We start from the raw sequence: 22,639 nt of genomic DNA on the forward strand, positions 1-22,639 counted from the left end.
TTTTAGTTATATTAGATCTTATATTACGTTTCTAATTGTGTGTCCACTTTGTGATTTGCGATTCGGATCATTTAATTACAACTGAATGTGCTATGGTAAAGCGATATACGTAATTTTAATAGTGTAGGCTGATGACCTAACTTGGACAGTGATATTTGTTATCATTTTTCAATTTTTGCAAAATTTTGCGTTAAATACAATTTATGAGTGTTTTAGACGGCATAATTTGGATAAAGTTGTAGTCAAATTCCTACAAAAATACGATTTGATTAGGGTAGGTGGTTCTTGGGTAATGGGGGTAACATACTGCAGGTGGATGAACTTGTGTAACATCATAACTTTAGTAAAATGGCCCTAAAAAGAATTAATAAGGTATTCAATTATTTCATACAGGAATTGGCTGATCTAACTAAGGATCCTCCTACCAATTGCTCTGCTGGGCCTGTCGGAGATGACATGTTTCATTGGCAAGCAACCATCATGGGTCCTCACAATAGGTATTCACTCGCTCATTTAGTCTATACCAAAACGGAATATACTTCTTGAACATACACTTCCCAAGTGACTACCCGTTCAAGCCACCTAAGGTGATGTTTACGACAAAAGTCTACCACCCTAATATCAATAATAACGGAGCTATATGCTTGGACATATTGAAGGATCAATGGAGCCCAGCACTAACAATATCAAAAGTCCTATTGTCCATATCGTCCCTTCTAACTGATCCTAATCCAGATGACCCCCTAGTCCCAGAGATTGCACAGCTCTACAAACAAAATAGAAGTTTATACGAATCCACCGTAAGGGATTGGGTTCAGAAATATGCTTCATAATGCATTATAATACAAATTTTACTTATTCAACAATTATTCTCAGGAAATATTACTAGTAGTGGTTAATATTTACCATTGTTGAGTGGCAATTTAACGATTGACTAATAATTTCGCTAATTATCAATTCATTGGATAATTAATTGTTGGTGAAAATAACTATTTTTGTACCGTGCATTGTGAAAATTATGCATCATGCGCAATCCATAATGCTGTACAGTTTAATGATAATTTTTACAATTAAATATTAGTGATGAAGTTACAATAGTAGGGTTATGTTCTTTCCATTGATAGATAAACTATTTTCAAACGGGTATTATAGTGTTAGGTATTATAAGCGTGCCCAGTGTGATTGGGTTTATTATTAGAAAAGTGAAGCTGATATCGATCATTCCATAATTGTGAACTTTGGTAAATTTAGTTAGGGAAGTGTCCAATTTTTCAAATTCAACATCAACATAATTGTATACACTGGCAGCTTCACTCCTTCTCTGTAAGTATTTTTCAATCAAAATACACTCTGCTGGTGGTCGAATCGTTTTACATGTGTTATAGAACAGATTTTTGCTATAATGCCACCTGTGTTAGTTTGGATTGTATGTCACTTATAATAAATAGGTAGATTTATATACAGTATTTAAAACCGATGACTTACTTATTCCTACTAAGAAGTACAGTAATCGGTTGTTTATCATACATTTTTTGTATGTTTTCATCAGAAATAATTTTAGTTCTCTCAATCTCATTGAAGAAATTGCTAATACCATCTACTTTAGGTAGCAATGAATCTCCATTAATAATTAGGGCTTCATTAAAAAATTGTATTGATTTTGACTTGAAGAGACGATTTTCCTGCAACTTTGAGAATTTAAACTGAATGCTTTGAGATAAACTATGTGCCAGTAGGCTTAGGGTAAGCAATTGTATGTCTATAAATCCAGACTGTATCAACTTGCTTATACAGCTTAGTTTTCCATTAATTAATTTGGTAACTAAGTGTTTAATTTCATCGATAATAGCATCACTATTATTACTAGTTGTATCCATAAGAATATGCGTGATTGAAGAACACAAATCCTCCATCTCAATGACTCGTTTTGTGATGGCGAGTTTGAATTTCTCGTTGAAAATGCTGACGAATTTGGAAAAGAATGTTTTATCACATGCGCTCTTACAGAATTCTTCCACAACTTTATGCAACATATTGTGGCAATTCTCATTATTTCCAGACAATTTCTTTGAATTGCTTAGTGTGGGTTGTTGAAAGTATCTCAAGGTATCTGATATAGAATAATCTGAGGTTTTGCCAATGGTATTTTTTAGTAGTGTAATTGGACTTTTATTTGACAGCTTTTTGTGAGATTGTTGGATAATATGATTATAAGGTGAGTTAAGTGAGTTTGATGTAATGGTTACGGATTCTGGAGATTCCGATTGGCTATAATTTGTGTTAATGTTATTGACGGGAAATGATCCCCTACTATGCGTTAGATCATAAATAATCCTAGAAAAGGATTCATCCTTCTTCGAAGTTTTAAAGTCATTTGATCTACTAATATTTGATAACGCTTTATTGACTCCGCTGCGAGATGATGTTGAAGATTTTCTCTTTTTGAATGATATGTCTGAGATAATTTTACATTTCATCTCTATTAAGTTAGATTCGAAATAGTTTATTGCGTTATTAATAGAAGATTGATGGTTTTTATCTTCTGGTGTAATTTCCATGTGAGATAACACATACTATGTGAATCATTTAAAATTCTACAAACGAATTATTATAATCAGTTACTTGAATTGTGTTAAGTTAATTATTTAGTATTGTAAATACACATGACACACTCAAACAAATCATACAACACATAGACCTATGGTATATTATAAGGTATGATTGTATCATTACTTATTGGGGTTGCAGATGAATCTGGCAAAGCATAATAAGGTTATGTATACTGTCAGACAATTAAAATCACTGATAACCAAACACTAATTTATACCATTTTGTTGGTTTAAATAATGAATTCCATCTGAATGCTTATTTCTTTTATACTTGAATTGTGAGATGAAACTAAAGTTTGGATTAATCAAGTATAGCAGCAATAACAATAAGTTGAATTCTAATGATACGGATATAAGCAATGAATTGGAGAAAGAAATTTATTCTGGTAATACTTCTCTAAACAAAATCACCACATCAGATGCATTAATTATATCGAAATCACTGGAGATATCAACTCCCAAAACAATAGTTGAAGAAGATAGTATCTATATTACTGGAAAACTCTCAAGAGATCCAAAAGTTGATGCTATGAATAGGGAGAGGTAAATGATATATTATAACATTCATTTTCAATCTACAAATAAATTAAAAACTAAACTAATTTAGGATCAAAGAAATGCGGAGGATTGGCGAGAATCTTGCAATTTCGCTCCATTATGTACCATTCGGATTAGATAATTTGAAATCCCTAGATAACACTCTTAGGCAAAATATCTTGTGTCTATTTGTTTGCCTGGCAGATGAACTAATTACTTCACCAAAACATACCATTCACAAGGAATTGGCTGAATGGGCCCATAAAATATTACAATCTATTTCAAAAATACTCAGGTTAGTCACTATTAAACAGCGTTTCTATTAATCAATTGTTGAATATATGGTTAATTTAAAGATTATATATACTCACATAGAATCAGTAGCATGGCCTCTGAAACTATTCTAACCCCCATAGTACAACGCATCCATGCGCTGAAAAATGGAACTAAAGTTACTAGTATTGTTATGGACAAGAATCCCATAATCAGTATCCTAAAAGATACTTTTGCAAGCATGGATAAAAATGTATCTGATACATTCAATGAGACATACAACTCAATGCATCCCTATAATAGCGACTCTGTAAGCGATGCAAGTATTGATCATGTTGTCATTAGACCAGACAATTTGTTAGAAGAATCCCCAGAAGACAAAGAACAGATAATAGAACGCTGTATCGCCGCTCTGACCCTTAAGGGTAAATTAACTTACTGATATAGGTACCAATGATATATCAAACAAATCATTGATCAGTAACACCATAACAAATCTCAGAAATGAGGACGATGTTGCAGATATTAATGCGGTAATTGACCTTAAATCACATGACAAGATAGACCCCCCCTTGGCAATATTGGTTTTTATTAGAAACTTCATTACAGCTTATATTATGGCTGGGCACAATGATGCTAGATCACAAATTCTGATTCAGAACTTTGCCCGTGCGTTTGACATAAACGAATATGTCGTTTTTTCTATCCAAGATTATCTGGTCGAAGATCTCGCTTCCACTTTAAATGTCAATATAAGCGAGAGTGTCACGAAGAGAAGGCTGAGGCAGGCCAAAATTGCAGCTGCAGCAATTGGCAGTGGTGCTTTGATCGCTTTTACTGCAGGATTTGCAGCGCCTGCTTTGGCAGCTGGGGTGGCCGCTATTGGGATTGGCGGGGGTGGTTTATGTAAGTTACATGATCCATATAATATTTTTTTATTATTACTACAGTATGAAATAATGTTTGACTAAAATTCAGTCCTAAAATATTATCTATATAGCATAATTATCCCTGATTAATCATATTCCATATATTATGGCCCTATCCCATAATTAATAATCTTATTCTTACATGATTATACGTTATATTATGGCGATTTGCCCCTAAATGAGTTTTTTTATTTTCATTTGACACATTTTATACCATGTAATATGGCTATATATAACATTAATCAACCATTCTTTTGGAATATTTACTTTAGAAATTTTAGAAAAATTATTTGAAATTTGACCAAAACTCAATAATACAAATCATTGCATAAAATGTAAAAGTTCCTTCTTTATGACACTTTTTATCATAAAAAATAAACTTTCATATTATAGAATATTGGATAATGATCACTATTATAATTGGCATTAATATAATGTTTTACAGGTGCTTGTGATGGATTGATATGGAAATGGCAACATGAGATCGTTCATGATTATATAGATGGGGATATTGGCGTATTATAACTTATGATTGTTGTTCTATTGCATATCACATATATATCATCTAATATATCTGGTATTGATTCATATTGTCACAAAATATGTACATGTATGTGAATATATATGTGCCTTGACAAATATACTAATATAGCTGCTTTTTTAGGATCTGCAAGTGGAATGGCGTTGGTAGCGTCAACTTTTGGCGTCAGTGGTGCTGGTTTAACTGGTTGGAAATGCAGTAAGAGATTCTCAACAATAAACACTTTCGAATTCAAAATGTTGCATAATTCCACTCCGCGGTCTTTGGAAATTGCCATTTGCATCAGTGGTCAAATTAATGACGAATCAGAGATAACTTCACCATGGGAGAATTCATTCCATGGCAATTTCTGTGATCTTTACGCCCTGAGGTATTTATACTTATATTTAGGTGGGAACCGGAACTTCTAAAATCGGTTTCGGGTATGGTAACAAAGCTTGTATCTGAGAAGTTTGCAATGAATGCTGCAAAGTTTTGGCTTTCTCGCACTGCGGCAAGTGCCCTATCTTGGCCCCTAATGCTCATAGAATTTTCCTCTTCCCTAGACAATGCGTGGTCGGTGTGTCGTCTCCGAGCTAAGCAAGCTGGTATGATTTTAGCGGCGGCCATTACTGACAAATCAGTAAGAGAAGTATGACTTAGGTGATTGGAAACAGACCAGTTTCATTAGTCGGATATTCTATGGGCGCAAGGGTTATTTATTATGCGTTAATGAATTTGTATGAGAAGGTGGGGTTAATTGTTTGTTATTCTGTAAAATTTATTGAATAAAAATTCAGTACTTTATACAATATCATCAAATGAGTGTAATTTAGAGGATTTTTGACCGCGTAAAGAACATTGTGTTAATGGGTCTTCCTTCAACTGCAGGAAAAACCGAATGGCAGATGTGCAGAAATGTTGTATCTGGTAGATTGATTAACGTATTTTCATCAAAAGACTGGATTTTGGGTTTTTTGTACAGGTTTATGGAGTGGAAATTTTCTGTAAGTCCCTCTTAATTAATTACATTATAATTTTTCCACTAACGATTTTGTTAGTGGAAAATATTTTTCAATCACAACTACAATATTTGGGTTCATGATGCATAACCTCATGTGAATTATAACTCATACCTTCTCTATGTCACCAAATGCTGCTAAACGCTATCTATTGTTTAAACTGCAATAAAGTGTATCTAGACTCCCCATGATGTCCCAATTATTTTGTTACGGCCATATGGGCAACCTCTATAAGAATTCTCATTAATGAATTTCTTTGTTTAAAATGGCACTCTATTTGTTCATATAATTTCTATACATAATATCAATTCTCTACTAACTCAGGTGGCTGGACTTAGACCAATAGAGGTAGATGGTATAGAGAACTGGGATGCCTCGGATATTATAAATACACACAATGACTGGGCTACAAACATGCCAATTATAATGTCAAATATCGATTTTGACCTATAATATATATAAATATGTGCATTTTAACAGTATTAACAGATACATAAATTTGGCTAAATTGTGTAATAAGCAACTAAACCAAATTCTACCACGGCACACTTACCATGTGTGCATGGAACGAACTGTATTTTATACCAGGTAATTATAGCATTCTAATCTACTAAATGGCTAAAATACTGTGTTTGAATAATTAAAGCTAGAGCAATAATTCTAAAATGTTAACCGGTTCCACGACCGGTTCAATAGCATCGAGTATGGGTACTTTTGCCAGCTCGGTGACTTTAGTAGCAGCATTATCCGATCTTTGAGGGTTTTTAAATTCGTGATGACTAATCTTTCCACTTAAACTCTCATAGAAATCTATATTTATTTCACCCTTGCGATTTAGTGCGGCCTGTAGACGATCAGGCGATTTTTTTTCTTCATTTTTAAACTTTATATGAATTTGTTTTGCTGTATAATGAGGAAGCATGCCGTTGACCATTAGCAAGTCGCTGCCAAACATTTCTATGGCACGATAGAAAGTGTCTGTATCACGATCACTCCACTTGGTACATTTGTTCTTCTTGTAGGCAAATTCATATGGTTGAATTTGACTAGATGATATATTTTCGCTTATTCTACATGGCTCTTGCAGCAACAGTTGCATTTCAGGTGAATGGATCTCTGAAAGTGATAGTGCTGGCAATTGGTTGGATACATTTGTGTATGCAAGCTCTAAATTGCGTTTATTCTTGTGGGTGCTGGGTAAACTGTGTACTATATTCCAAATTGTATCCTCACTATCCACCATTTTGCTTCGTCCCCAAATCACGAACTGGGGTAGCACGGAGCACTGCAGTACCTACCCCGTATGGTGTATATCTGCTACTGTAACTACATAATAATTGCACTAGCCAATAACCAAAATATATCTTTACAGTTATAACGCGCATGAGTCATGCGTGTCATTGTGAATGTTATATTTAAAATAGTGGAAATTCTAATATTTTAAATATATTGTATTATTAATACAAATTTGTCAGGTCGATCCTTTTCTTCTTAGTTCCGCATATCACAGTTTTACACTGGGCCGGTGAAATCATAATGGATTCGCCACCCAATATTGGTTCATCCAATGTATCCTGAATAAAATGATATAAAATTTTAGAAATTTTTTAGAAAAAAATATGGTAAAAACTCACTGTTGTCTTTGGTATGAGTGAAACAGCATCACATTGGCTACCCTGTTTGAGTTGTACACTTTCAATTGGTATGCCTTTTTGTTTGGAAAACTCATAAATCTGTTCCTTTATTATCTTATCCAAATCATGCAGTTGCAATTTTACATCTTCCAAAGCACATGTATAGGTTTCATCATTAGGATAAAGTTTGAGTATATCTTCCATCAACGATTCACATGTCTAAATCAGCGGCAGCTTACCTTAAAAGTCATTTTGGCAATTACAAGCTTACCAGCGAACATTTGGCTTTGTGCCAGTGACAAATAGCAACTTGACAGTTTTTTCCCTTCCATCTTAAACTTTTTACGAATATCTACGGCCGATTGATATTCCTATATCAAATGTATTGTTACTAATTCCGCCTCGGTAAAGTTGTTTTGCAGTATTAGCATATCGCCCAATCTCATGTGGCAGTAAGATAGGTCCTCGGCATCATTAGCAGTTAAATTTACAGAATTGTAGCTTTTGATTGCAAGCTGAAACATTTCAAATGCCATCTAAATGAATGTACAAGTACTTCCTCATCCCCAACTTCATCATTTGCAACTGTTTCAGATTCAGCTGCTTCCTTTTGTGCGATAATGACTTGGGCATCAATCAATCCACTTGTCTCATCACTATTAGATTGATCCGTATCTTTATTGGTGGGATTTAAGATATCGTATTGATCTGTTAATAATTGGTTGGTCTGTTCCTCTTTGGTAAGAAGGGAGTCTCCATACCAAAGGTAGTATTTTGCCAGCTCAAAATTGATTGGATTGTTAGAATGTAATTCAAGAGTTCTGAATTAGTTGTTACACACTTTTTTTCCAAGGCACGTGAGAATAAATCAGTCGATTCCTCGTATCTCTTTTCCTTAAACTTAGACTTTGCCAAACTAAACAGATCTGTAGCAGTTTCTGGTAAGTCCATATCAAGCTGTTTGTTTAACTAACAAAAATTCAATTAAATTATTCGAACAACAGGATAGGACAGTATATATTGTGTCACTACACTAGTTTACCACACCAGACAACTAGGTATCTATCGGGTGATATTTAGATATTGTGCTGATAAAATTACAAAAGGGGCGGAAACTTGTTGATTAATGTAAATATTTGTTTAGCGAAGTTGACATAAATACCTTCAGCGACGGTACCTCATCTTCTTGAATGTAAAGTGCAACTGCAGAATACCCTTTTCAAAAGTGTTCTTAAATCCCCTATGTTTATCGAGAGCCCATTCTTTATTAATAATTCTAAAGGTCAGATCTTGGTATGGTGGCCCTGCATTAAATCTGATAATTGTTGTTTCGGGAAACTCAGCATCACCACACTCGGCATCCCTTTCCAAAGTCCACCGAGGAGGTTTAGTAGGGTCGAGTAGATCAGGGTAAAATATGTTGAATTTGTATCCTTGAACCAGTCTAGGAGGAGGATTGTCTTCATCATAATGCATCTGATTGTACTTAGTCCAGTCATATCCTGTCTTCACTCTGTTGAAGAATCTAGGCTTGCGTAGTGAAAACCTATCGTGTTCATTAGTCCTCTCTTCGACACAATCATGCATAATTTGTTCATCCTTTTCCATTTGCTGTTTCTCCTTAGCAACAAAAGCTTCGAAGTCACGATATATTCTGCTTTTTTCATCGTTTGCAGCATTTTGAGCTTCTAATGCAGCTTGGCTAGCTTTCGCTTGTTCCCTTTCTTCAAGGAGTTGTTTTTCATAATCGGATTCAGTAATACAACTTATACAACAATCATCAGATAGTAAATCTGGGGAGTATGACATGTATTGGGGGGAAGTGAGTTCAGTTTCAATTTTATCCTGCTTTATAGTTTCGGGTTCAAGTTTAACAATGTGATCTGGTTTTAACCTGTGTGAGTTATGTTTAATTTTTTGTGTGTTGTAGCAAAAACATACAAATATTAGTGCATTAATATTGCAGGAAATTAGTCCGATTGTAACTAGTTAAATCGGGTGGAGTCCTGCACGTATATTTCAAATTAATTAAAGCTTGCAGTAAACTGAGTGCATACCTCTTCATGTTATCAAATTCAATCAATTCAGCTTCCAATTTGGCTTTTGAAAAATAACTTTCAAACTCTAACTTCGCGCGAAAGATCGGAATCTTGTTTATCACGGATTCCCAAAAGGATATATTTACGTTTCCTTGGCCCACACTATCCAATTTCTTCTCAATATCTCTTTCGAGCTCGTCTAATTGTGCGCAATTTTTATTAATAAGCAACTGATCCACCTTTTCTGCCACCGTTTTTAGAATTCCATCTTCAACTGAAATGTTTTCTTGTGATTTGCGCCTATAAATGTCCTAGATTAGCTGATCAGTTTACTTTGAAATAAATTGCGATATTTTTCCAATAAAGTTTGTCACTACTCTCAACGGATTCGTGTTGTTGTATGTCGTTGAACAATTGAGTAATTTCATTACTAGTCATTTCTGTATAAATTGTTAATTCTAAAATAAAACTTAATTTCCCATGAAATAATTTTTAATTTTATTTAATGGATAACTAACCTTTAAACTTGGTATACAACTCTTCCAAACTGGGTAAAGTTGGATTGGTAAATTTGTGCCCTTGGTAAAGCTTGATAATTTTGACCAAAACGTCAATAAATTCCTCTCTGCCTACATAAGAGATTGTCTCACCCTGTTCTATGTGTAAAAGTGATTTGACAACTATTTGTTTTTGGAAAAATTCCGATTCTTTCTGTTCCCAATCCACGTAATTTTCCGACTCCTTTTGCCTTTGAATCTCGGCCTTTCGAGCTTCAATTTGCGCCTCTTCTAATTCTCTCTGCTCCCTCCTCCTTTTAACCGCATCTATTTCAGCCTATATGAAGTATTATTTTCTACAATTTTAGTCCTGGCGCTATTCACATTGGAATTTGACTGGCTATCCTTTTTTGTCCAAACAAAAGGCTGACTTAAACGAGTATCTCCAAAGGGATTGACTTCATTTGTATAACCAAAGTGGGATTTTATTAATCTTTCGCGTTCCTAAATAAGCTTTGGCAACATACTCTTGAGTCTCCCATGACTAAGTGACAGAGTATAGTTGATATTTTTACATTAAAATAAGAAGTATCAGTGCAATCGAAGTTTACATAACTTCATGCAAAAGCACACTTTTTTGTAGACAGTGTCCATGACTCCAATTGACGGGCACTATATAACAGCCATACTAACATAGGGGTTAAAGTTCACCAATATGTCTTTTATCCTGTTTTTAGTTCCTCAAATATAGTCATTTGCTAAATTTCAACTGCTTCACTCATTGTAGTGACATCAACTTTTCATTATCGCGAGTATTTCCTATACAAATACACAATATACAATTGTTATTGACATAACTATATTGGACTAACTCCATAACTAAGCTAATACATATCTAAAAAACATTTGAAATGTGGTATATACAATTTGTCATTAATGTGAGTGTGAGTACAATCTTAAAAACTTATTATACAAAAAGACTTATTTTCTGCGTTAAAACATCAAAAATTACCTAACTCGAGCTAGAGTAAACCCTCCACTTTTCAGTGATAAATCCAGGGGGAATGTTTCTCTCTACAACCATATCTTTCTTTCCATACCATACGCCATATCCCTCCCACATGATCAGGTTGGTAAAAAGCCAAATAGATAGAGAAACTATAGTTGTAACATTAAATCCTGCCAGTGAAGGTGTTAGAAAAGTGTTATCTGGAGCTAAATTAGGGGTAGGTTACAGATGGGATTATCGCCGTGAAAGAAGAAAGTTGCCGATTTTCCAATGGCCGAGGATAACGTCCAACAACAAACTATGCTGATCAAAAACGTTGTTTGTTTTCTAAATAAAGCAAGATTTATACTCGCTCTGCTCTATCTCTTCTGATTCGCTAGGCCCAGATACTATGACACTGGGCAGTTTTAGGTAGATTGAGGCAGATAATAGGTATAAAACGGCTAGATATAACAATCTGAGAATTATAATATGTTGAATTGGATCTAATCCAACTGAATTAACTATAGCATGCCTGATAAAAGAACTAAGCCCACGGGTCCAGTTGAGTTTGGGAAAAACGGTGCTGATGAGATTATGTTGTAAAAAACAGCGCCAATTAACTAATTAAATATGAACCTACTGAACAAGATGAGAAAATAGCGTACATTCTGTTACATTTAGCATCAGAATTAATCATCAGAACCCATAAGATTGCTATATTAGTTTAGTGGTCACCAAACGAAATGTATTGAATTACAAATACAATTTCATATGATATCAAATCGAGAAAGAATGAGGAGAAGATACACGAAGCGATCAATGCTAAGTGGTCAGTGTCCTTACAAGTTACTGCGGCAAACGTTTCATGTCCCAGAGAATCTAAATTAGAGTTGTGCCTACCTGTAAATAACAAGTGAAACATAAAGACAGCAGTGATAATTTGGAAAATGAGAGAGATAATATCAAAATTGGTGGCGAAATTTAAAATACTGGTTGCGTTGTTCCAAAGAGTTGATGTGCTAGTATTCCCATTTTTCAACTCTTCATCCAACAAATTATAGGCACTAGTCTTATCTACATGAAGTTATTATCTACCGAAGCGTTTGATGAAATCATCGAATTCCTTATCAACATCATCATTGTTGGAGTTTAGTAATGTGAGTTTAATATTTTTATCATACACATCTGTTGGAGTGTATGTGTGATATTTTGCTTCCACAATGACTTGGGACGGAGATTTAATTGATAGTAGCGGATGGAATACTATGGTCAATGTTGCTATATTTATGAAAAATAGTAATTTCCTAGCGTTGAGAGTGTTATACATTTTGATACTCTCCCTAACCCAATAGTGTGTGTTAGGCCCATAGTATCAATCTCACATCACACATGGGCACGTTGTATAAAATGAATATTAGTGGCTAATAATGCAATGATACTAGTTTATGCTTAAAATAATACAATGATTGATTAATTATCCGACTATTTCGTTAATGAGTGGCGCTGAGCGCCTAATAGATTTCCGCGAACTAGTGCCCATGGAATACAACAAAACCATGGAACTGGTGAGGGTGTGTGCAATAGAAGTACTCTGTAAAAACGTATCAAAAGTAATAGAATTGACTAGTCATATAAGGAATCAACAATTGCGAGATTTTATGCATATAAAATTATGCAAAAGACTTTCTGATACTACGATAGCTGTTGTATACGGTACAACTGTAAGTGTTATATGGCATTTAGACTTTATCGCAGGAGGATACAGAGGCACTAAAAAATGAAGGGGTTGAAATATTTAGCCACTTATCACCAGAAGTTTCAAAAAACCCACCAATGTCCAAAAAACAGTTACTAGAATGGTCAGTTAGTTGGCCACTGAATTTCCATAAACCTGCATGGGAACCAAAAAAATTTAGGTATCACACAAAAGTTAATTCAGTAAGGCTGAGAAATTAAAAGTTATAGATTTGCTAAATAGAGCAATGGAAGGTAATCCACAATTTAAGTAGTGGGTCTAAATAATGGTGACAAGGCTGCGGGTTGTATAATAACATATAATGGCACAATTGTCGCAGAAGGATGGGATAGAAGAAATAGCTGTGTATTAGATCACTCAGTAATTGTAGCAATTCGTAGTATTTCTGAGCGAATTGCTGACTTTGGGAAGAATGGTGAATTGCCAGAGTACCTATGCGTCGGCTGTGATGTATATTTGTCTAATGAGCCATGCGCTATGTGCGCGATGGCTCTAATCCATTCCAGAGTATCAAATGTATATTATGCTAAATCTGATACAGCTAATGGGGCACTGGGATCCAATCACAGTATACACCACTTGAAAGCCTTAAACCATTGTTATAGGGCATTTGAGGGTAGATTTAGCTGATTTCTTAATTTTTACATAAAAATAGTTTCGCATAGTAACGCAAAAGAAATTTCGTAATGCGCACTTAATGCGCTATCGATTGTCGCCTATACTTAACTTTCTGGGTGGGCTTGAATCGCTTCACATCGCATATTCTAACAAAAGGTTGGGTACTGCAGGCATTGCTAGGTAATTTGTTGTGTGTTTTGTATGAATTTAATGAAAATAGATGTTATTTTAAAATAAAAATGATATCATACTCACTCAGACGAATGATCATTATGACAACAGGAGATGCAGTAAAAAATAGGTTTCCGCATTTAAATGTAACTTGGGAGATATTAGATTATGATTCACCAGCACGAATAGAAGCTAAAACATTGACTGGTAAATTTGAAAGTTTTGTTATAGAGGGCTTTGACAAGTCAAAGCGAGCAGAGATTCTAGATAATTGGAAATTTAACGCCTCATTAGATCCATTTCATGAGGTGTTGGCACCAAAAATTCCAGAATCTGCTGGATAAGACACTATTTTAAAAGTTGAGTGGCACAATGGCTCTGAGTAGAATAATTGATTTTGTACGGTATCATTCCAGTAACACTCTGAACTACGGTACTGTGGAGGGGGAAATTGGCGATATTGAACTTAATATATCCAATAATGAAACAAGTGGTGTATTAAATAATGTGGATGATGATTTCCAGCCTCCTCCCGGTACTAGTAAATTTAGATACCGGCTTTGGAAAAACTACTTATTATATAAGGAATTTGCTTACAATAAATTTGTAGCAGCTTTGAATCAATTTATGGATTATAGTGAATTGAATATGGATTCTTTGGAAACGGTGAACACCCCCATTACATTTTTGGTTGATGAATTTGTGATGAAATTCTTATTTGTGATGGGTTTTATATTACAAACCCCTGCAACGTGGCTTTTGGCCAGCATACTTTTGGCAATTAGTAAGAATAGGAATAAGGAAGTTTTGTTTTGGGGTTATGTAAACACAATCTGGTTCTCTGTCAGTTTCTTGTACTTTATATATGCCATCAATTACCCTTATGATCATTTCAACAATTATCCTAGAATACCATCCACCCAATCATAAATAAATATGTAACTTCTTTATTTTGATTTGAAAACTAATTTTTTCATTTTGTTTAGTAAATGATAGTTTTGTGTTTGGTAACCATTTATTGACAAAATATGTAAATTATATTAAGTATTATGTATTCTCATTCGTGTTTATTTTCCATTATAATTAAAATGTTTTATTTTATTGATTAATGATTATATATTATCTATTGGTAAAGAATATTAAGTGTGTACTACTTCCTAAAAAAATATGATTAGATGTTATGTAAATAATTTGTGATAATATTATTTTAAAAAATAATATACAAGATGGCCAGTGTGTATACTAAATATTAGATGTATTAAAATTACGAAAAAATCGCGCGTAACAATATGTGTACGGCTTAATGTATAAATACATTATGACGACATGGTAATACTATGATTACATTTGGAGAGTTGTGTGGATTAGGTTAATTTAAATATAGTGAATTAAAAAAATACAACAAATAGTGCGCGTCAGTACATAATGCGATGAGTGATTTCAACAGAATTTGTATTGAACAAATCAACCTTTACCTCCATATCTAACGAATTAGGAGTGTGTAATATTTGATTGATATTCTTTTCAATCAATTGATGTTGTAAGATCAAGCTCTTACAAGTAGGTTGGTAGATGAATTTGACAATTTTAACTTTCCATCCATGAGAATTGAAGTTTTTTGCGATTTCCAAACAAGCATCTCGTTCAGAATCGCCATCCCCGATGGACACAACTGAACATTCTTGTTTTCGGCAAAGTTGTTCAGAGAACAACTGTTGAACAAGTTGCATGAGAGCTACATATTTCCAGTTCTTTTGAGGAATAGCTTCACCAATATATCTATCCCTGGTGGAGATGATTTTTATTCTGTTTTTTATGAAAAAATCTAATAGTGTCGGCATATGTTTTTCGGCACTCTTATAAACCCATTCAAAACTGGCATTGGTTACTATGATTAAATTTCCTAAGCTCATACATTTCTTCAGGGTTTCAATAACTTGAGATGCAAGTTTGTACAGATAGTCACTGATAATGTCGTGTTGCGTGCGTAATATCGCACTGGCATCATTTGATGCAATCCAATGAGTAGGAAAGAGTGTGTCATCATAATCTACAATAAACAAAGTGTTATTCTTGTCGTAGAACTCCGTAGATTTCTTTACCAGCTTAGATCCTAATTTAATTTCACCATGCGTAATCTTGTGTATGGATGATGTTGCAAAATCATCTTTTCTAGAGATCAAATTGATCGAATTAGAAGGTAATTTTAGAGTAGTGTTGCGATTATAAGAATTGAGTACTAGATTATCGATATGATTGGGTTTCTTGGCGTAACCATCGTCAATATTGCATATACCGCCGTTGATGAATGATTCTGAATCATCATCTGCATTTACTGCATTTACTCTATTTAACAATTGAGCTGTCATAACTATTCCTCTTAAATCTAATCTAATATTTAGTTGAAAACGACATCAAGCACCCTGTTGCATGATTTTATAACTATAGAATTGTTTGATATTTACATGTAAAATGTTCTAATTAGTCCTCAATTATGATAAACATAAATTGCCTACTCAATAAACCTACTCATCTTTATATACTATCATAGAATTTTACATAATTTAGCACATTCTTGCACTATTAGGCATGTTTTACATTCTACATCACTGTTACAAATAGTATATGAATTTGCTCCAATTCACTCTTATATATACGCAGATAAAATTTAATGTAACAAATAATAACTACTCTGCATGTTGAAATGCGTAGTTCACATTTAAATTATCAGTTCATTGCAGAAAATCGAATTCTATCCCAGATACGTACCACAAATTAACTATTTTGATTGGTTTAATTGGTGGAATTTAAGGGATTGAATGTTATATTTATATTTTAGTTAAAATAATTATTGTATAGTAGCAACTATTAGAGAATTAGGTCCATAATCATTAGTTTAGATTTGTACATAGTATGTAATTATGAATTGTTTATCCGTTGACTAGTTTAGCTGTTGACAATTTTTGTAAATGAATAAATACTGTAACTATTAATTATTTAATATTCTTTATTAGTGTAAATAATTTGATTTTTGTGACTGTTATGTGATAATGGCTAATATCAAAGTTTGAGGTTTGAGTTGTTCGTTAAAAAAATTGTCAAACAAGCAAAAAAAATCATTGCTAAATATTTAATGATCATTAAAATGTACTGTTTAATGGTAAATTTTGAATATATTGCAAGATTATATACCATTATCAACATTCAATTAAATTATGTGTAGAGGTTTAAAATATGGTCATTGTAATAACTGCCAATCTTGTGAATTGTTTGGATTTTAATTTTGAAAACAACTAACTGGAGTAATAATTAAGAAACCAAAAGAGATAATTTTGTAAATATATTGGATATATGTACAAGAAATGAGTGTGTAATTGTAATTAAATAACCCAAATATTTGCAAATACAATATGAAAAATATCTTCGGTTGCATATTAAGAGATTACATATATTTTTAAATTATATTCACCACAAACCTTTTAAAACACAACAATATATTTCATTATATATTATAAATTGTAAAAATACGAATGGTGTTATACACAAATGCTAAATGATATAATTTTCAATAGAGCTAAACAGTCAAACAAATTCTGAGAAGATAACCAATAATTAATCCTATAAATGATTTGTGCAATTTTTTCAATTAGTCAACCAACTCCACAGATCGTCTATCAGATAATTAGCTTAATTATTAATTTATCCATACAATACCCGTCTCATTGCTATATATACGCAAATAAACGCAGCTACACGGTGACAGACAATCACCAACAAATTTAGTGGCATTGCAATGACTAACAAAATTTCCTAATGAAACAAAAAATTACAAACAATCATTACTCTTGGTCCATCCACTGGTTGTTATTTCCTCCGTCAACGCTAGGATGAGAATTGACGTTGGCACCGGAGGGTGCGTGCACGGGCAATTGATCATCATGATTGATGTTGGCAGCTCCGCGCAGATACGAATCCCATGCCACAAGAAAGGCGTGCCTTACCATTGCCTGCATTCCGCCTTGGAAAGTGCCTGCACCAGGAGCTAGCCCTGGATAGCTAACGGATGGGCCGTGTGGGAGGCCAAGCGAATAAGGCAGGTGGGACTGATTGCCTGGGTGCCCAAAATACATATTTTGATCCGAATCTTCTCCATTGGACCCCAAAAAATTATAAGCGTTAGACACCGGCATTGACGAAGTGAATGGATGATATCCATCAATTCGTTCATGGCAGTCGACGCTACCACCGTGGTCGCGTGATTGTTCCATAGTAGAAGAATCCGTATTAGGCGGGATAAACGACTGGTGCGCACCAGGTGAGCTAGAAATTCGCTGGAAGTTCATAGGTGCTGGGAAAGATGAAATAGGAAGCTGCTGATCGACTTGTTGTCGTTGGTTGTCCATGGCCTCTGGTCTCTCTTGGTCCCAGGGGGCCAGGTAGTCATAGGGCCCTTGGCGTATGGAGGGGAACAGGGCCAGGGGAGAAATTCCATGGAAGGGAGGAAAGATCCTTTCACCATTTCTGAGATGAAAATCCACCCTTTCCTCTTCCATCCTATCGCCACGCTCCATCCGCTCCATAGGCAATACATTGCTGCTTCCACCTTTGAGCGTCTCAATCTTACACTGGCCTACTTTGAACACTACTCCAGGGTAAATAGGTACGGGATCAGAACAGGGTGCAATCTTCAAAAATGTGCCCAAAGTACTCAAATCCCTTAAAATCCACCTAGAACCATTTGGCTTCGATCCATCGTAAAAAATCAAACAATGTTCTCGCGATATGTATCCATTTTGGATGGTGATAGAGATCTTCTTGTAGGCAGATTGCGAAATTGGCCCTCTGCCAATTATCACACCCTTTGGGTCGATCCACTCATCTTTGGGCTGCTGCCCATCGGAAAATATCTTCAAAGACAAATGATTATCAATTGGTTCTAGTGGAGTTTTAATGTTCGATGCCTCTATATGATCCACCACAGATTGAGTGATAGGATCCCACATGCTGCCCCTGAAAGGCGAACCAACACCTCCAACAGATAGGCTAACTTCAGCTTCATGCTTATCACCTATATGTATCCTATCCCCATCCGCCAAAGTATGAATTGACTTAAGCCTAATCATAGTACCAATTGTAGATCCACAGTCCACTAATCCAAACATGGCACCACTGGATTCGGGCATTGGCACCATTAACAAATGTGATAGGGATACTGAAGAATGGGACATGTGAAGCAGGCTTTTTGCATGCCTCCCAGCATCCCAAGGTAACTTATTTGGGATATCACTAGAAAAGAACAACTTGCCCTCGATCTTATGATTAGTGTCTTGGAATACTTTTAGCAGAAATGGAGTGACATCACGACGAGAACAGAGTACAGGGTTGGAAAGTAGATGATCTTCGACCCAATTATGCAGGCGTGAAGTAGAATCTTTGTCTGATTTATCGTACCCAATTGCACGCTTCAAGGTCACCAAATCGGCCAGGGTGAACAGATACTTGGAACGATCCCACAAATTATTAGAATTGAAAAAGTCTATAACACAACTAACCAGATCATCAAAAAACACGGAGGGACGTGCCTGATCTCCGAAATAAATGCGTAAAAATAACACAACGCAAACTTGTGGCTTAAGACAGTTCTCATCCCACCACTCCTGTTCATCAACTGATGAGTAATTCGGCTCCTTAGGTATAGAATTGACCCTCCTCCTCAAATTTAGTGACTTGACCAAATTGGTCAATATTGTATTTATAGAAAATGATTTACCAATCGGTTGCCGGCATAGCGGGCATGTTTTACCGTTCAATTTGTTATGCCCTATGCAATAGCGGCAAAAAGTATGCCCACAAGATACTGTTACTGGGAAAAAAAAGTACTCTAGGCAGATGGGACAGATAAGATCCTTGAGAATACTAGACATAGGCCCTGAAGGGATGACCGATGAATCGACATCCTGTACAATATCACTTGAAATGATACTTTCTGCCATATTTTCAATGTGGTTTGGAGTATTATCAATCGCTTCATGGGATGCCTCCGGAGATTGGGTCTGGGAATTAATCATATGAGAATGTTCGTTCCTGGAGTGAGTCTGAGGGACAGTGCCAGAAACATCTGAAAATCTTTCCATTGCCGCTGCCCGCTCCTGCAAATGTCTCCGTTCGTTAGCATCTACTTCCTCAGCAAATTCAAACAAAACATCGTCTAGCTGAGTAGCTGGTTCTTGACGAGAGGACGACTCCAATTCACTATCCACGTCCATCTAAATTAATGGGTTCGTTAAAATTAGAGGTATCGAAATTCCGCCACTGAACAACATAGCTTTTGTATGATGATAATGATAACGTGACTCTTTAACGTAACAAAATGTGCGAAACAAATGAAATTACAAAATTTAAACATTAATATATCAACATTGCAAAGTTTTACAACTTTCAAAATTGTAAAATGAAACAATTTTGATGATTTTCTTAGGGAAAATATGTGTTGATCATATGATATTGTAGAATGAAATTTTCAGTGAAAGCACAATAGTTAATAATGCCTCAGCTAGTGTTATGGCGGATCGTGTTGAGCTCTGAACTTACAATTTGTCGGTAGCAACTCCTAGTTATTAATCAAGATTTGCAAGCAGGGAGTACAAGCTAACAGATACGATTCGATATATCTAAGCGAGACAAATGAGTATGAGTGAGTAAAGTTTTGGTGAATGGATTAAATTACGTGTGTTATAGAGTCTCTTCAAGGATGTGACAATATTTTTTGTGTGTTTTGCTACTTGTTGCGATGTAGGAGGTGTTTGTTCCCGCCCTGCCTATCCAGATCAGCCAGTGCACTGGGGCGCATTTAGATCCATCGCCATCGCTTACGCATCACCAATCGCGACGTGACACGACGCGGCACAACTCACGAAATTGTGAGAACGACATTTGTAAACATGCCACTAATTGTATATACACTTGATCTGCCATGTACTTTTTTGGTTAATCGCTAATCACTTGATTATGGCACATTGTAGATTTGTCCCCTTGTTACCACTACAATACTCACTTTCAGCACATTTGCATAACTAATAGATGTTAATATAATCATAGCTATTATTTCTCAACTCAAAGCAACAAATTTGTTGCTTTGAGTTGAGAATCATGTCATGTGATTTTTCTTTGAAAATTTTCAAAAATCCTAAATTAATCAGTGGAAGCATTCTTATCCCTCAGATCAGTCTATTTACATGATAAAAAACCCTTCGTGGTGTCACATAGTGTCACTTGTTAGTACTATGGTGTATATGATATCGCATTGTCACATTTGATGTATGATAGGTATTTGTGGTATCTATTGTTTCAGATATGTATAACAGAATCTTTTGTTACACAATTTAGTCATTCATGTGACAGTTGTAGAAAATTAAGGGTAGATTCCCACAGGCGTTATTTAGAACGGGTTCGTAAGATATATCCCCCGGCACCAAAGGGTTTTGGAGGCACTATCACAGAGAAGAAAAGTGGAAATGATACCTTAAATGATGCTCCGGTGACTAATGTCACTAATGACTGTGAGAAAGAATGGCTAAAGAGGTATCCATACCTCTCCATGCGCGATATATGGGATAAGTTTAACTATAGTGGAGGAGTGAGGAAAGGGGCTGTAAGTGGGAGGCTAATGGTGTCCAAACATACGAAGCGGCCCAATTATTACAAGACTGGGACGCCAACGCCAGTGCCGTATGAGTAAGCGCTTATATGACTCAGGGATCCATACGGTTTGATCAAGAGTGATAGTGACATTGAAGGGATAAGGAAAGCATGCTTGGTGGCAAGGAAAATTTTAGATTCTGTCCACCCCTACATGCGAAGTGGAGTCATGACAGACACTATAGATCGGCATGTTCACAGAATGTGCGATTTGTACAATGTATATCCATCACCACTACGCTATAAAGGATTTCCCAAATCGGTTTGTATTTCAATCAACGAAATTGTCTGTCACGGTAATCACTTGAGTCATTTAGGGATTCCAGATTCAAATGTGTTGGCAGTGGGGGATTTTGTTAATGTCGACATTACGGTATTTCTGGACGGATATCATGGAGATGTTTCTGAGACATTTTTGGTGTTACCAGATGCAGCATTCTCACGGTATTAAGCATGCTAATTACAGAAATGAATGTGGGAAGAGAGAGCCAGTAGCTATAGGCGGATACGAACAAAAAAAGATGGAGAGATTGGCGATTGTACGTAAGTATGTAGAGTCCGAAAGAATAAACGAGACGAAACTAAGGGATTTTGAGGACAGAATTAGCAGAAATTTGTCAAAAAACTCCACTGGAGGATTTGGAGGCATAAGACAGGCAACAAAACACTCTAACCTCAAGCTTACACAGGGCTATTTAAGCAAGCTGAAACACTTTGAATCTTACACCAAACCGCAAAAATCAATGATAGACGAAATACCTGAGTACATATTGCCATATTCTAACAGATTACTAAAATCTGCCTACAATGCCACTATGGCGGGAGTTGAGGCCTGTGGCCCAGGGGTACCGTAAGTGAACAATAACTCAGCTTCAAAGCGATTGGGGATGCAATTGGAAATGTGATAGAGCGAGACGGATTTTTTACCACGCCGTATCTAGTAGGTCATGGAATTGGCAAAAATTTTCATGAAGATCCGAATATATCATTTGTACGCAACGATGATAACGAAGTGATGCTACCAGGAATGGTATTTACGATTGAGCCCGTAATTTTTGAACGGGAATGCGGCATAGTAACATGGCCAGATGGATGGACAATCGCAACTGAAGATGGATCTAGGTAAGATATGGTGTATACAGAAGCGCCCAATACGAACACACAATCGCAATCACAGAAAGCGGGGTAGAGATTTTAACTCAACGACTACAAACATCCCCTTCTTTATACTTTTTAGATGACTGCCAGCTACTTAAAAGAGCAGGAAGGTTGGAACGTTACTTGCAATCCCTTGAAGGGCGATAATTATTTGACACACACTGTGCCTGATGTTGTTTTTAACTCT

General features: G+C 35.4%; 13 protein-coding genes across 13 annotated transcripts; 6 read left to right on the forward strand and 7 right to left on the reverse strand.

Moving 5' to 3' along the window:
• Positions 1-348: 348 nt before the first annotated feature.
• Positions 349-833, forward strand: BMR1_01G01790 (ubiquitin-conjugating enzyme E2 D/E; the record flags this gene model as incomplete). The annotated part of the gene is made up of 3 exons (XM_021482743.1): positions 349-372; positions 394-497; positions 518-833. 3 exons carry the CDS (start codon positions 349-351, stop codon positions 831-833), a joined length of 444 nt encoding a protein of 147 aa, XP_021337421.1.
• A 302-nt stretch (positions 834-1,135) lies between these two features.
• BMR1_01G01795 (hypothetical protein) lies at positions 1,136-2,558 on the reverse strand (the record flags this gene model as incomplete). The annotated part of the gene is made up of 2 exons (XM_021482748.1): positions 1,136-1,409; positions 1,486-2,558. The coding sequence occupies 2 exons, from the start codon at positions 2,556-2,558 to the stop codon at positions 1,136-1,138; spliced, it is 1,347 nt and encodes a 448-aa protein (XP_021337422.1).
• Positions 2,559-2,892: 334 nt separating this feature from the next.
• On the forward strand, positions 2,893-6,343 carry BMR1_01G01800 (Uncharacterized membrane protein YFL034W; the record flags this gene model as incomplete). Its single annotated transcript, XM_021482757.1, has 9 exons — positions 2,893-3,152; positions 3,217-3,441; positions 3,522-3,844; positions 3,867-4,325; positions 5,001-5,259; positions 5,280-5,511; positions 5,532-5,618; positions 5,705-5,875; positions 6,215-6,343. 9 exons carry the CDS (start codon positions 2,893-2,895, stop codon positions 6,341-6,343), a joined length of 2,145 nt encoding a protein of 714 aa, XP_021337423.1.
• BMR1_01G01805 (Transcription factor TFIIIB component B'') lies at positions 6,537-7,133 on the reverse strand (the record flags this gene model as incomplete). Its single annotated transcript, XM_012791974.1, has 1 exon — positions 6,537-7,133. One exon carries the CDS (start codon positions 7,131-7,133, stop codon positions 6,537-6,539), a length of 597 nt encoding a protein of 198 aa, XP_012647428.1.
• A 214-nt stretch (positions 7,134-7,347) lies between these two features.
• Positions 7,348-8,475, reverse strand: BMR1_01G01810 (conserved Plasmodium protein, unknown function; the record flags this gene model as incomplete). The annotated part of the gene is made up of 6 exons (XM_012791975.1): positions 7,348-7,464; positions 7,525-7,743; positions 7,764-7,895; positions 7,917-8,060; positions 8,081-8,345; positions 8,366-8,475. 6 exons carry the CDS (start codon positions 8,473-8,475, stop codon positions 7,348-7,350), a joined length of 987 nt encoding a protein of 328 aa, XP_012647429.1.
• A 213-nt stretch (positions 8,476-8,688) lies between these two features.
• Positions 8,689-10,602, reverse strand: BMR1_01G01815 (Cactus-binding C-terminus of cactin protein; the record flags this gene model as incomplete). Its single annotated transcript, XM_021482771.1, has 7 exons — positions 8,689-9,418; positions 9,582-9,874; positions 9,897-10,003; positions 10,082-10,192; positions 10,214-10,397; positions 10,421-10,564; positions 10,588-10,602. 7 exons carry the CDS (start codon positions 10,600-10,602, stop codon positions 8,689-8,691), a joined length of 1,584 nt encoding a protein of 527 aa, XP_021337424.1.
• On the reverse strand, positions 11,073-12,378 carry BMR1_01G01825 (hypothetical protein; the record flags this gene model as incomplete). The annotated part of the gene is made up of 9 exons (XM_021482776.1): positions 11,073-11,275; positions 11,296-11,396; positions 11,419-11,563; positions 11,584-11,671; positions 11,692-11,765; positions 11,787-11,873; positions 11,895-11,930; positions 11,952-12,125; positions 12,147-12,378. 9 exons carry the CDS (start codon positions 12,376-12,378, stop codon positions 11,073-11,075), a joined length of 1,140 nt encoding a protein of 379 aa, XP_021337425.1.
• BMR1_01G01830 (Probable inactive tRNA-specific adenosine deaminase-like protein 3) lies at positions 12,545-13,437 on the forward strand (the record flags this gene model as incomplete). Its single annotated transcript, XM_012791979.1, has 4 exons — positions 12,545-12,772; positions 12,795-12,967; positions 12,991-13,040; positions 13,061-13,437. 4 exons carry the CDS (start codon positions 12,545-12,547, stop codon positions 13,435-13,437), a joined length of 828 nt encoding a protein of 275 aa, XP_012647433.1.
• A 67-nt stretch (positions 13,438-13,504) lies between these two features.
• BMR1_01G01835 (conserved Plasmodium protein, unknown function) lies at positions 13,505-13,940 on the forward strand (the record flags this gene model as incomplete). Its single annotated transcript, XM_021482787.1, has 2 exons — positions 13,505-13,605; positions 13,685-13,940. The coding sequence occupies 2 exons, from the start codon at positions 13,505-13,507 to the stop codon at positions 13,938-13,940; spliced, it is 357 nt and encodes a 118-aa protein (XP_021337426.1).
• A 28-nt stretch (positions 13,941-13,968) lies between these two features.
• Positions 13,969-14,526, forward strand: BMR1_01G01840 (conserved Plasmodium protein, unknown function; the record flags this gene model as incomplete). Its single annotated transcript, XM_012791981.1, has 1 exon — positions 13,969-14,526. One exon carries the CDS (start codon positions 13,969-13,971, stop codon positions 14,524-14,526), a length of 558 nt encoding a protein of 185 aa, XP_012647435.1.
• BMR1_01G01845 (HAD domain ookinete protein, putative (HADO)) lies at positions 15,012-15,965 on the reverse strand (the record flags this gene model as incomplete). Its single annotated transcript, XM_012791982.1, has 1 exon — positions 15,012-15,965. One exon carries the CDS (start codon positions 15,963-15,965, stop codon positions 15,012-15,014), a length of 954 nt encoding a protein of 317 aa, XP_012647436.1.
• BMR1_01G01850 (hypothetical protein) lies at positions 17,436-19,862 on the reverse strand (the record flags this gene model as incomplete). Its single annotated transcript, XM_012791983.1, has 1 exon — positions 17,436-19,862. The coding sequence occupies one exon, from the start codon at positions 19,860-19,862 to the stop codon at positions 17,436-17,438; it is 2,427 nt and encodes an 808-aa protein (XP_012647437.1).
• BMR1_01G01855 (methionyl aminopeptidase) lies at positions 20,912-22,599 on the forward strand (the record flags this gene model as incomplete). The annotated part of the gene is made up of 6 exons (XM_021482806.1): positions 20,912-21,330; positions 21,352-21,590; positions 21,612-21,738; positions 21,761-22,144; positions 22,165-22,416; positions 22,437-22,599. 6 exons carry the CDS (start codon positions 20,912-20,914, stop codon positions 22,597-22,599), a joined length of 1,584 nt encoding a protein of 527 aa, XP_021337427.1.
• Between the last annotated feature and the right edge of the window lie 40 nt (positions 22,600-22,639).

This window comes from Babesia microti, chromosome I (genome assembly GCF_000691945.2).
Source record: "Babesia microti strain RI chromosome I, complete genome".
In the NCBI taxonomy this organism is placed as follows: domain Eukaryota; phylum Apicomplexa; class Aconoidasida; order Piroplasmida; family Babesiidae; genus Babesia; species Babesia microti.